This window comes from Mesoplodon bidens, assembly GCF_964165515.1.
Source record: "Mesoplodon bidens genome assembly, contig: HAP1_SCAFFOLD_103, whole genome shotgun sequence".
NCBI classification, from domain to species: domain Eukaryota; kingdom Metazoa; phylum Chordata; class Mammalia; order Artiodactyla; family Ziphiidae; genus Mesoplodon; species Mesoplodon bidens.
Genome location: NW_027672700.1, coordinates 1,375,685 through 1,388,281, shown reverse-complemented (window position 1 = coordinate 1,388,281; position 12,597 = coordinate 1,375,685). Strand labels below are relative to the sequence as shown.

The 12,597-nt window shown below is 51.8% G+C and overlaps 1 protein-coding gene across 1 annotated transcript; it reads right to left on the bottom strand.

The window, feature by feature from the left end:
- Positions 1 to 4,090: 4,090 nt before the first annotated feature.
- LOC308609818 (NUT family member 2G-like) lies at positions 4,091 to 12,143 on the bottom strand (the record flags this gene model as incomplete). The annotated part of the gene is made up of 7 exons (XM_081259117.1): positions 11,476 to 12,143; positions 10,388 to 10,516; positions 9,175 to 9,347; positions 8,430 to 8,725; positions 7,911 to 8,027; positions 7,109 to 7,390; positions 4,091 to 4,261 (listed from the first exon to the last, which is right to left on the bottom strand). The coding sequence occupies exons 1-7, from the start codon at positions 12,129 to 12,131 to the stop codon at positions 4,091 to 4,093; spliced, it is 1,824 nt and encodes a 607-aa protein (XP_081115243.1). The 5' UTR covers positions 12,132 to 12,143.
- Between the last annotated feature and the right edge of the window lie 454 nt (positions 12,144 to 12,597).

Sequence of the window (12,597 nt, the reverse complement as noted above, 5' to 3'; positions counted from 1 at the left end):
GTGGAAGTTACACAGTTGCTGCTGGAGAATCTTCACAAAGTAGAGGAAGAAAGGGAGAAATCTCATAGCTTATCCCTAAACTCCCATATACCATCAGTTGCTTCTCTTTGGCTGCGCCTGATCAGAAGTAAGCTGCCTGTATGAGTCTGCTATCATGTGATAGAAAACAGATTCAAGAAGGAACAATGACTAAATTCAAGAAAAAGCAGTCCCAAACTAGTATTTTTGCTTGAATGTTGTGCAACAGTCTGTTTTCTGTATTTTTTCTAACTTTATTGAGATGTAATTGACATATAGCATTGTGTAAGTTTAAGGTGTACAACCTGTTGGTATGTTACATGTTGTGAAATGATTACCACAGCGGAGCTAGTTAACACACCTCCGTTACCTCGCATAAATAGCATTTTTTTTGGTGAGAACATTTAAGATCTCTCTTAGCAACTTTCAAGTATATAATACAGTTCTGTTAACTGCAATCACCATGCTGTAGATTAGATTCCCAGAAATTCATGTGCTAACTGGATATTTTACCCTTTGGTCAACATCTCCCCATTTCCCCCAACCCCAACCCCTAGCAACAACCATTCTATTCTCTGTTTCTCTGGGTTTGGCTGTTTTAGAGTCTACAATTTAGTTACATCATACAGTATTTATTTTTCTCTCTCTGACTTATTTCACTCATCATAATGCCCCAAGGATCCATAAATGTTGTTGCAAGTGGCAGGATTTTCTTCTTTTTCATGGCTGAATAATATTCCATCTATGTACATACCACATCTTCTATATCCATTTATCCATGTATGGACACTTTGGTTGTTTCCATCTCTCGGCAATTGTGAATAATGCTGCAATGAACGTGCGAGTGCAGATATCTCTTTGAAATAGTGATTTCATTTTCTTTGGATATATATATACCCAAAGCAGGATTGCTAATGTATGGTAGTTTTCTTTTTAATTTTTTGAGGAGACTCCATATTGTTTACCATAGCGGCTGTACCAATTTACATTCCCACCAACAGTGCACAAGGGTTTCCTTTTCTGCATCCTTGTCAACATTTGTTACCTCTTAGTCTCTTTGAGGTGATATCTCGTTGTAGTTTTGATTTGCATTTCCCTGGTGATTAGTGATGTAGAGCATCTTTTCATGAACCTGTTGGTGATCTGGATGTCTTCATTGGAAAATTTTTTATTCAGTTCTTCTGCCCAAGTTTTAATTGAATTGTTTGAAAATCTATATCTATCTATATCTATATATCTATATATAGATATAGATATAGCCATTGTATGAGTTCCTTATATATTTTGGATATTAACACCTTATCACGTACATGATTTGCAAATATTTTCTCCCATTCTGTAGCTTGCCCTTTCATTTTGTTGATTGTTTATTTTTCTGTGTAGAAGCTTTTTAGGTTGATGTTATATAACAAGTTGTATAACAAGTTGTATATAACAAGTTATATAACAAGTTGTATTTCTCTTGGTGATTTTAAGATTCCCTTGTTATCTTTAACGTTGACATTTTAATTTTAATATTTCTTGGTATGGATCTCTTTAGGTTGATCTGCTTTGGAGCTCTCTGGGCTTCCTGTATCTGGATGTCTGTTTCTTTCCCCAGGTTAGGAAAAGTTTTCAGATATTATTTCTACAAATGTTTTCTGCCCCCTTTTCTCTTCTCCTTCTGGAGTTTCCTATAAGGTGAATTTTATTCCATTTGATGTGCCATAAATCCCTTAAGCTATATTCATTATTTTCATTCTTTTTTCTTCCTTATTCTCTGATTGGATGAGTTCCTCTGACCTGTCTTTGAGTTCACCTATTCTTTCTTGTGCTTCATCTACTGTATTTCTAAGTTCAGTTATTGCATTCTCCAGTTCCGTGACTTCTACTTGGAACTTTCTTATATCTTCTGTTTCTTCGTTGAAGTTCTCACTGTTTTCATCCATTTTCCTTCTGAGTTCAGTGAGCATTTTTATGACCATAACTTTGAACTCTTTATCAAGTAAATTACTTATGTTCATTTCATTAAGATTTTTTTCCTGAGGTTTTATTTTGTTCTTTTTTTGGAGTATAGTCCTCCCTTTCTTCATTTTGCTTGACTCTCTGTGTTGGTTTCTATGCATTAAGTGAAATAGCCACATCTCCCAGTCTTGAAGAGCTGTGTGACAGATGAACCTTGTCATTTAACCCTGTCTACTCTTGGTTGCCTCTCAAACCTTTGTGATTGTCTAAGCAGTTTATTTTTAATAGACCTGGCACACCATCCCAGCGGTTGAGGGTGTGCCAAGACAAATGAGCAACCCAAAGTGGAGGATCTCAGGCAGCACCTAGATTCAGGTTGATAGGAAGCCAGAAAATTTGGTAACAGCTTTTAAAGAATGCAAATGTATTTAGTTTTGTGAGATTGCAAGTGGAAGCCCTGCTGTGCCCCAGAAGCAAGCAATCTGAAGGTGTTCCCTGGGGAGCAGTCACAAGAAAACAGTGCTTCAGATAAGTGTACAAGCTCCATTCTGGGAGATACCAGTGAACTGTAGTAAGGCAGAGTGAGGGTGGAGAGATGGCACCCCCAGCCTACCTTCCCCGAGAGCACATCCGTAGCCTCTAGATGTGTGCTGAACCTGAAGCCTGCTCTTAAGTCTTGTCCCTACTAGCAAATAGGCCTTTTTCATGTAAAGGCTGGGGCTGTGTCTCAGTCTGATGTGTAGTGGTACATCCTGGGGGTGGTATCCTGCCAAGAACTGTCTCTCCAATTGTTACAGTCCCATGGGACCCAGAAAAGAAATCCCTCCTGGCCTCCAGAGCCAGGTGATCAAGGAGCATCCCCTGAGTGGAGGCCACAAAAATGGGATCTCCTGTCTTGGAGATTCTGGCTCTCTGGAGCACATCAGAAGGAAAGTGTGAAGATGATGCTTACTGGCTGAGTGAGGCGGTGGGAAGAGTGCAAAGATGACACCATTTGAATAAAGGGAAAGAGGGAAAAGAAAAAAAAGAAAAGAAGAAAAAATATATATATATAGCAAGACAGAGGAAGAGCAGGGAAGAAGGAGCCAGCTGGCTGGAGCACAAAGCTGTCACCTGCAGGAAAGGAAAAAGGGGAAAAAAATGGCACCTTTCAGTTTTATCAAGGCAAAGAGAGAGCAGGAAGATGGCACCCGCCAGCCTCTGTCCCTGGGGAGTATTCCAGCAGGCCCCTGTTCCTCAGATTAATGCTTTAAAATTGGGAAGTGAGTCTCTTTCACCAAAAGTCAGAGTGCTTTTCAAAGGGCTGCTTCTACACTTGGCCCTGGGACAGGTGAGTCTGTGCACAGGCCCTTTAAGAGCTGTTCCTCAGTTCACCACAGCCCTGTGGGTCTCATGGGATGTGCCTTGTTGGTCTTCAAAGTCAGATGTTTTGAGGGTCCATCTCTCAGGTGCCAGCCTTAAAATTTGGAGTGCCCAATGTGGGGTCCATACCCTTCACCTCTCAGGAAGAAGCTCCAGGTTTTGAGTTCCTTCCTAATTGTGTGTCTCCACACCAAGGATGGGGTTTATGGCAAAATTGTGTCTCAGCCTTTCCTACCTGTTTTGATGTGGTTTCCCTCTGGTTTTCCTGATGTGAAGGGGTTGCTCCACCATCTTTTAGTTTTCTTCAGAGGAAATTTTTCCATATGTAGCTGTAGCTTTGGTGTGTTTGTGGGAGGAGGTGGGTTCGGGATCTTCCTATGTTGCCATCTTGAACTGGAACCTATTTAATATGTTTTAAATTTTGGTTTTCAGTTGTTCAGTTTGTTACTAGTATATGGAAATCTGATCAATGTTGTGTATTAATGTTTATGTATTGATTTTATATTCTGAGATCCTGCTAAAGCAAGCTATTATAATTTATTATGAGTCTACTTATACCTTCCTTGGAATTTTCTATGTAGACAGTTATGTCATCTGTAAAGAATGACAGTTATATTTCTTCTTTTCTAATATGTATGCCTCTTTTTTCCTTTTCTTGCTGTACTACACTAACTAGAATCTAAAGTACTAAGTTGAAAACTAAGATAAGAGTGGACCTTCTAACCTTGTTTTGAACTCAGGGAAAAGCATTCATTCTTTCACCATTTCATGTGATGTTAGAAGTAGGTTTTCTGTAGAGGCTCTTTATTCGGTTGAGGTAGTGCCCTTCTATTCCTAGTTTCCTGAGCACTTTTAATATGAAGGGGCGTTGAATCTCGTTCAGTGCCTGTTCTGTGTTAACTGGTGTAACAGTACGTGTTTCCTCTTTAGACTCAATCTGGTAGATTACACTGGTGAGTGTTTACCATTGAACAAGGCTTGCATCCCTGGAATAAACGCCACTTGGTCATAGTCTGTTATTCATGTGGATGCTGATGGTAGGTATTCTTGTGGATTCCTTCTAGTAGGGTAAATTCTGGTTCCCCCAACACGTCCGTGTTTAACCCCTCCTATGACAATATGTGCACGTTACCTTGTATGGAAAAATGGACTTTGCAGCTGTGACTAAGTAAAAAATCTTGAGATGAAGAGATTATCCTAAATTTTCTGGGTGGGCTATATATAAACACAAAGAGCTGTGTAGGAGGGACACAGGAAGAGTCAGAGTTGGAGAGACCATGTGATGAGGGAAGCAGAGATTAAAGTGATGCACTTTGAAGATGGAAGAAGGGACTAATTCCAAGGAATGCAGGCAGCCTCTAGAAGACAGAAAGGGAGAGGAAACAGATTCTCCTGTAGGGCTTCAAAAGGAACAAGCCCTGAGACACCTTGCCTAATATCAGACTACTAAGCTGCAAAAACTTTCTTTCACAAAGGGTCAAGGAGGGCTGGGAGCACATATGTGCTGCCCACCTGGACAGAGGGGGACCTGTGAGGCTGACCTACAGATTCTGTGGAGGTGGAGAGACATGAGCCCCTTTCTTCTCCAAGCTCTTTGCAGGGTCCAGCAGAGAGTCATGCCACCTGTGGAAGCCTGCGGCCCCAGTTTTGCATGCTGGTGGTGTAGGGGTCATGTTCAGGGAATCTCTGTTGTCCTAACACCTGCCTGGGTCCTGGGGAAGGAATCAGAAGTCAGAAGCAGGAGAAGAGCCTTTGGCCAGCAGGGAAGGGGGGGTGAGGCCCAGGGCAGGTCCATAAAAGATCAGAGCATCTCAGTGCTTTAGGAGGAAGGGGCTTCAGAGGTGGGCCAGCACAGGCTGTGACAGAGGCTAAGCGGACTGGGAGGGGAGGCACTTCTGGGAGACAGCGGGGGTCTACTCCCTGCCCCTCATTGTTTGCTCATCTCACTCTAATGAGGGGGTCATTTCCCCTGCTCTGATGATTCGAAGCCTCTGCCGACACCCACAGGACGGTGACTGAGGCCTCCACACTCCTCAGCATGGATCCCAGCTCCCACTCAGATCTGGGGCCACAGACACCTCTCCCACCCCCTGCCGCCCCTGTGAGCAAGCTGTTCTTGTGAAACGTGGTCATAGTTTGTTAGGAGGACCTGTTTCCTATGGGGATACAAACCAGTGTTGATACCAGTACACACACACGTCCAGCCATGGGTGCAAAGGGAAGGGACAGTAGCTCTGGGGTGTCTCTGCAGACCCGGAGGCCCCGGACGCCAGTCCCCACGGCCACAGCCACATGGGTCCTCCTCCCTCAGTTGAACGAGATGCTGCTGCACAGACATCCCACAAGTTCCACAAAGGGGCCCGACTGTCCTTTCCCTTATACACACCTTTAACGGGGGCCCCATGAATCTCCCCACACCCATTCCCCTTGTTGCCTCCTCATTGGGATGAAGAGGTAGCTGCCTCCACCACTCTCCACATTGCAATAATCCCAGTGGAACTAGAGGATGCTCCCGCTACGATGAGGCAGACAGTCCCGTCCCCATGGCCAAGACTTTTCGTCTCTGGTCAGGCCACCCACACAGGAAACCCTGGATGAGCGGAGGGTCATCCCAGCGCCGTCGTCTGGCCACATGAGGAAAGCAGAGAGAAGCTCCATAATGACAAGGGCTGTCTCCAGGCTCCATCCTAGAAACTGGTGAGTGTCCAGAGGGCTGAAAGGCACAAGAGCAGCTCTGCCTCCCCAGAAGGTTCAGGGATGCAGAAGACGGTACAGATGCCCCAGAAGGGCCCTAGCCTAGCAGGCGTTAGAGAAGGGGCTGATGAGGGGGTCCCTGGGGAAAGTGAGAGCTGTGCGTTCCCAGGGGCAGCCTGAGGAGTCCTTGTCTATGTGGAGGAAAGGTGTGGCCACCTGTAGACCCAGAGCTCCTGTGACCTCCCTCATCCTTCCTTCCTCTCAGGATCGCTCTCTGTGGAGCAGCTCAACACCAACAAGATGACAGTGGCCTGAGAGCATTTCCCACGAAAACGATCTTTGTTCACAATTTACATACATCACTCCAAAGGTCCTGCTCCCACCCACACCTGGCCACACCCACCTCCCCCACCTCCCTAACCCCCCACAATCCCGCTCCCCCTCCCCACCCTGGTGGTCCTGCCCCGCTCCCTTCCCCCCACATCATCCAGGATCAGCACTGGGAGGAGGAGGAGGAGCCCCTAGGCTCCCCAGGGGGCTGCCCTGGGGCCTCGCCCTGGAGGGCCGGCCCAGCTGTTCCCTACTGGCTGCAGTGCTTCTTCCTCCTCTTCCCACGCTTCTTTGTGTCAAACGGGTCACGCTTTCTCTTTCTCAGCTGTGAGGGGCGAGCCAGCCCCAGAGCCAAGGCTGGCCTCCCAGAGACGCCGAGGCCAGCCCCGGGGATGGGCAGCTTCTCAGCAGCGGCTGGGTGTCCACACAGAGCCCGCTTCCTCGACTTGGGAGCGGCTGGTGGAGCTGGGCTGAGGCCTCTTCTCTGAGAGGAGGGGGACTGGGGAACACTCTGGGCCCCCCAACCTCCAGAGGAAGCCAGGGCTGAGACATGCGCAGGACTGAGGGACATCCCGAAAGGCACCAGTATATGCTGAGAGTCTATGATGAAGACGCTTTGGAGCACCTCCTCGTTCTCACTGGACCCTTCCCTGGGCACTCGGGCCTCCCGAAGAGGAGAGGCCTTTCTGAGAACAGACGCATCCCTGGATCTCAGTAGAGGGCCGGTGCGCCTTTGACCCTGGGGAGGGGAGAGCCGTACGGGCCGGAATATAGAGAACTCCTGACATCCTCCAGAGGGAACAAAGACTTTGGGCCTGCACAGGGCAGTGTCTGTTTGCATGAGCCTATGAAGAGCCTGAGAATCAATCTCTGGTGGGCAGGCTTCATCACTGACCCCTAGATGGGGGTCTTGGTCGTGCCTCTGGGCACCTTGGCCGGCGTCGGACTCAGAAGGACTTGAGGCCATTCCGGGTGCACTGTGACTCAGGGCTGCCCGCACACCGTCGTCCTCTTTCAAGGCCAGGAGTCGTTTCTGCACCAGCTGGTAGGAGGGAGGAGGACAGTGACGGCTCCACACACACGTGTGAGAGGAGGAGCACTGGGCAGTGGGACAATGGCCCTGGTGGGGAGGAGGGGACGGACGACCCCAGGACTCGAATCCAAATACAGACACTGTGGCAGTCCGGCCATTCTCCTGCAACTGATTCCCAGCTTTGTGACCTTCCCTCCCCTCCCGGCTCCCTATCCTCTCCTTCCTTTCACCCTGCACTGCACCCACCCCAGAACGGGCCCTTCCCCATGCCAGGTGTCCCAGGCAGGGGAGGGATGGACAGCGCTATGTGGCCCTCCTGTTCTGGGGCCCTACCTCTCCCCTGTTCACTGGGGTCCCTCTGTGCCCTGGTCTTCCTGAGTGTCCCTTGTGTCCCCTGTTCTACCGGGGATCCCTCCCTCCTCTGGCTCCCCTGGGTCATCTGGGTTCCCCTGTCCCCTGGATCACCTGGGGTCCCCCTCCCGTGGGGTCCCCTGGCTCCCTGAGTGTCCCTCTCCCTCCCCTGTCTCACTTCTTCGGGGGTGAGCCCTTCCTCCTGCTCCAGCTCCTTCTCTAGGGCCAAGAGATCCAGCTGTGGGTCTGGGGAAAGCAAATCTGCCAGGAATCCAGGGTGAATGACTGCCTCCACCTAGAACAGAAAGAAGAGGCTGTGAGCATCCTCGGCCAGGAGTGGCCTGTGAGACAAGAAGGCCAGGAGGGAAAGTGAAAAGCAGAGACCCACCCCACTCTCCTCCACAAGGCGGGGATGGTCAGCGCGCACACGCACACACACACACACACGCAAACATGCACATACACAGTCACACACAAAAGAGCACATATACAGAGGCACAAACACAGACACAAAGGCATACACACAGATAGACACAAACATATACACACAAACATCTGCGTAAACCTCCCCTAACACCAGGCTCAGGAACAAGGAGCTGAGCTTAAGTCCCAACGGCCTGAGCAGAACCCAGATCTTGGGTGCTGAGAGTTCCATGCCCTGGCATCTTGCAGACCCCAGTCTCCAGGCCTAGCCTACTTTGGTGACAAAGTCCTCCTGGGAACACAGCTTGTCGATATAGCTTAAGAGATCGGGGTCCGAGTAGGTGCCGTCCTCTTCCTGCTGCAGCTCATTTCCGTCCTCTCCCCATTCTGCATCTGAGTCGCCTGTGGCTGAGTGGACGGGCCCCACCAGCGCCTCCATGATGTCCATATACTCCCTCACAGCCTCAGGTGGAATGTCCTCGGGTGCCTTGGGCTCCGGGGGTCGCTGGGACCCGTGTGGCTTCGGGCGGGAGGGCTGGGCCCTGGGGCCGGACATCCTGGGAGCACAGGCTGCGGCAGAGCAGGAGGAAGGGAAGGAAGGTGAGGGGCTCCCGGTCCACCTCCTGACCACCGAGCGCACGCTGGTGAGGGCACTGTTGGGGGACATTGATGTGGGTGTGGGGGGGTCAGGACCACCTGAAGCTTCATGCACAGTTGGAGGGGGGAGGTAAGGGGGCATCTAAGAGAGTCACATATAAGGAAGTGGGGAACCTCCAATTTTCTAGGGGTGTCCCCATCAAGCCCACTTCTTAGGCAGACTTTGTGTGCAGTCCTTTGACAGGGAGGCGTGAGAGAAGTTACAAGATTGACCAAGTCAATACCCCGTAGTAACAAAGGGCATCTGAGACCCCACCCCCCACCCCCCGCCTCGGTGGCTGTTTTGCTTGAAAGACCAATGCCCCTGTCTTGAAGGAAAATGATCCACATGGGAAGAGTGGCCAACCCTGGGCCCCTGTTACCTGTGCGTTCAACTCCAGTGGGAACCTGGGTGGCCGGCTGAAGGCCCACTTTCGGGGCTGGGGGCCCCGGAGGATCCAGCTTCGGTGGGGCTGGAGGAGGCAGGCCCTGCGCGCACTGCATCCACCGCAACTGCTGGATCTGCATCTCCTCCTCTGCCTCAAATTGCATGAACCTGGGGTGTGACGGAGGCACAGGCCATCCTGAGAAAATGGCCTGGGTTCTGGAGCCCAACAAAGGCAGCCAAGAATGAGGGATTGGGAGAGGATGTGCCTTGGGGCTGTCAAGGCCCTGTGAGGTGCTGTCCACAGCAGAGAGCTGCTCCTGGAACTGATACAAGATCTGGGACCCTTCCTGCCTCACCAGCACTGGAGAGCATTCAACAGCATAGAGCCAGGTCGCTGCATTGAACCAGGTCAACGGGACACGTGGCTGACCCAGGGGGCACCCTCCCCATGCCCCCCATCCAGAGCCACATGAAGGGCTGACAGCCAGAGGCTGGAACAGGCATGTGTTCCCCACAGGGGTCCTTGCCCAAATCCAGGACCCTGGGTTGGGACTGAGAGTTCTGGAACGTAGACCTGGAGACAGGGCTCAGGAGAGGCTGGACGATGTGGATGCTGAGCTTAGAGGACAGGCCTTCCTTTCCTCTGAGAGGTGCTTGTTTGTTTGGTTTTGTTTCTTAAACCAAGGGGATTACCGTGGAGCAAACACTGGAAGGGCCAGAGACCCTTGGGCTGATGACAGCTGGCTTCCCCAGCCTCATGAGGGATGCCAGGGTACCCACTCAGGCCACTTTTCGTGAGGAGAGGGGGTCCCAAATCTATGTCAGTGGCCGCCAGCCAGCCACCACTAAGGAAGCAGCAGGCTGGCGGGTGGAGCTCTTTCCCCAGCCCAGCCCATATGGCCGGAGTTGGACCCCTACTGGACTCACAGCTTCACCCTGCCCCGTCCTGAGACCTTCATGTGAGGGCAAGGGTAGGTCAAACTCAGGGGAGGGCAGAGCTCGTGGTGGAGGAAGGACAGAAGACCCAAACTCTCAAGGTGAGGGAGGGGTTTCTGGAGGACTGTAGGGCCTCTGGGCTGCGGGCCCCCCGTTCCGAGCGACAGCCCTTCTCCTTTGTCCTCTCTGATGAGCCCTGCCACGGCCAGACCCTGCCCTCACCCACTCGCCTCACCCTCCACGCAGCCCCTGGGCCCAGGACGCTGACTCACTTTTGCGCCATCTCGTAGTAGATCATCCGGTCAGAGTTGCTAATGTGCTGCCATTCCTGCACGGCCCTGCACAGTCCCTCCTCCAGTGTCATGGTGGGCTTCAGGCGGGCCAGGGATCGAAGCGCTGGGCTGTAAGCACTCGGGGTCAGTCTCTGTGCCCAGCCCAGCCCCCACCTGCCTGACCCCACCCACCAATGTGGACCACACATCACTCAACACAGCATGACTGAGCAACAGGAGAGTGAGAGGCAGGTGTCTGGGAGAGCAGAGACAAGCCTTCCCGGCTACGGCTGTCACCGCCTCACACTCACTCGAGGATGACCATCCACTCCCAGGCTAGAGCTGGGACACTGTGCCTTGGGGAGCTCTTTTCCTCTTCAAGGCTGCCTTTTCATAATAAAAATCACCATCATCACTGAGGCGTGGCATGTGCCAGGCAATCTGCTCACACTTCATAGATTAGCCCAAGGAGTCTTCTGCACGGTCCTCTGAAGGTGAAGTGTGATTGTCCCCTTTTTACGAGGGACCGCAGGTTTAGGATGGAAATGCCTGCCAGGCTCACAACTCTAGTGGGAGAGAGCCCATGCCCTTAGGAGAGCTCTACCATCACCCTGTTCCTAGTGGAATTCTCCACATCAACAAAGTCGAGGCGTGCATGAAGCGCTCTCCTGGGCCCCGCGCTCCTCCCCCTTCTCCGAAGTGACCTCCCCCGGCCACGTACACTCAAGTGCTGTATGAAAGGAGACGTCAGCACAGGAGAGTGTGGCATCCACTCCTTGGCTCCTCAACTTACACCACGACCCTCTCTGACTGCAAGTCTTGAGGCCATATTACCAGGAGAATCATGGAAGAGCAAGCTGGCTAGACTCACAGGGGGGTGGGGTCAGTTGAGATAAGGCACATTTCAGTCATGATGTCGTGGACTAGCAGGCTCGCCCGTATGACTGACAGTGTGCCTTTTCGTGGCGTGGACATCGCCTTCACACCTTGCTTCCAGTATCCCTAGAAACCTAACCTGCGAGTCCATCCCCAGTTCCTCTTTATCTAAGAGCTCCGATAAGCTCATGACCCCCTGAGCGTTCACTCACATGAGAAAGCAGGAAAGAGCTTCTGCATCAGGACTCTGGGGAAGGTGTCTCCGGGCCAGTGGCTTGAGGCGCTGCCACCGTCGGAAGTTACTGTACACGCTCTGGTGGTTAGAGCAGTCCTCCTGCGAGGCATAGGGCTGGTTGGTGTCCAGGCTGCCCTCCCTGGAAGTGCCACGTGGCCATGGCCCAGAGTTCACTGGGCGAATGTTAGGGGCCATCTGGGCAGCTGGTGGTGGAGCTTGAGGAGGAAAGCCTGGGGTCCAGCCTCCCTTGCCAGCCTGAGTAACTCCAACAGCTGGAGCAGTCACAATGGTCTCCATCGCAGGGGTTGCTAAGAATATGGGTGCAGGACATGCAGCACTCCCGCTGAGGGCCCCTGGAGCGCTCCAGTTGAGGGGGCCCTGAGGAACGATAAAGGTCTGAGCCGGGGGGGCCTGCACTGGCCTCCCTTGTGACCTGACTTGTACAGTGAAGTTGCAAGCCCCAGGGGCACTGGGGCCACAGCCACCATTAGCCACCAAAGGCATCCTGGGGAAAGCTGGCAGCCACAGGCTGCTGCCAGGAGGGAATGCGGGGGTGATGAGAGGTGGCAGGTGCTGCTCCCAGGGTGGCCAGTGCTGGGCGCCAGGAATGGGTGGAGGAAAGGACACTGCCATGAAAGTAGACAAGGAGGCACCGGGGTTCATGGTGACATCCGTTCCCAGCACTGCAGATGCTGTTGAGGCAAAGGAAAGGAGTGAATGGAGGAGGAGAATGGGCAAGTGGGACTGAGGCTTTCTGCGGCATCAGAGTGTAAATCTCCACAGATGAGAGACTCTTGGACAAGGGAAACTGCAGCGTGCAAATGTCTTCAAGTGATTTTCATGCCCTGACCTCCAGTTGAGAATTATTCCACTGGTGACCCCACGCCCATCCACCAAGCTCCCTGACCCCTGCCTGCCGAGAAGAAATTGCCTCAGCAAGCACTCACTTGGAGAGCCTCCCTAAGGCACACCCTGGCACCTAAGCCTCACAGGCTGTCTCCCAAGACCTGGAGCTGTGTGGACATCTGCTCTGTGAGAAATGCCCCTCAGCCGGCGTACTAGCAGGTGGGGCCTTCTGCAAGGTAAGTTCTAGGCCCCC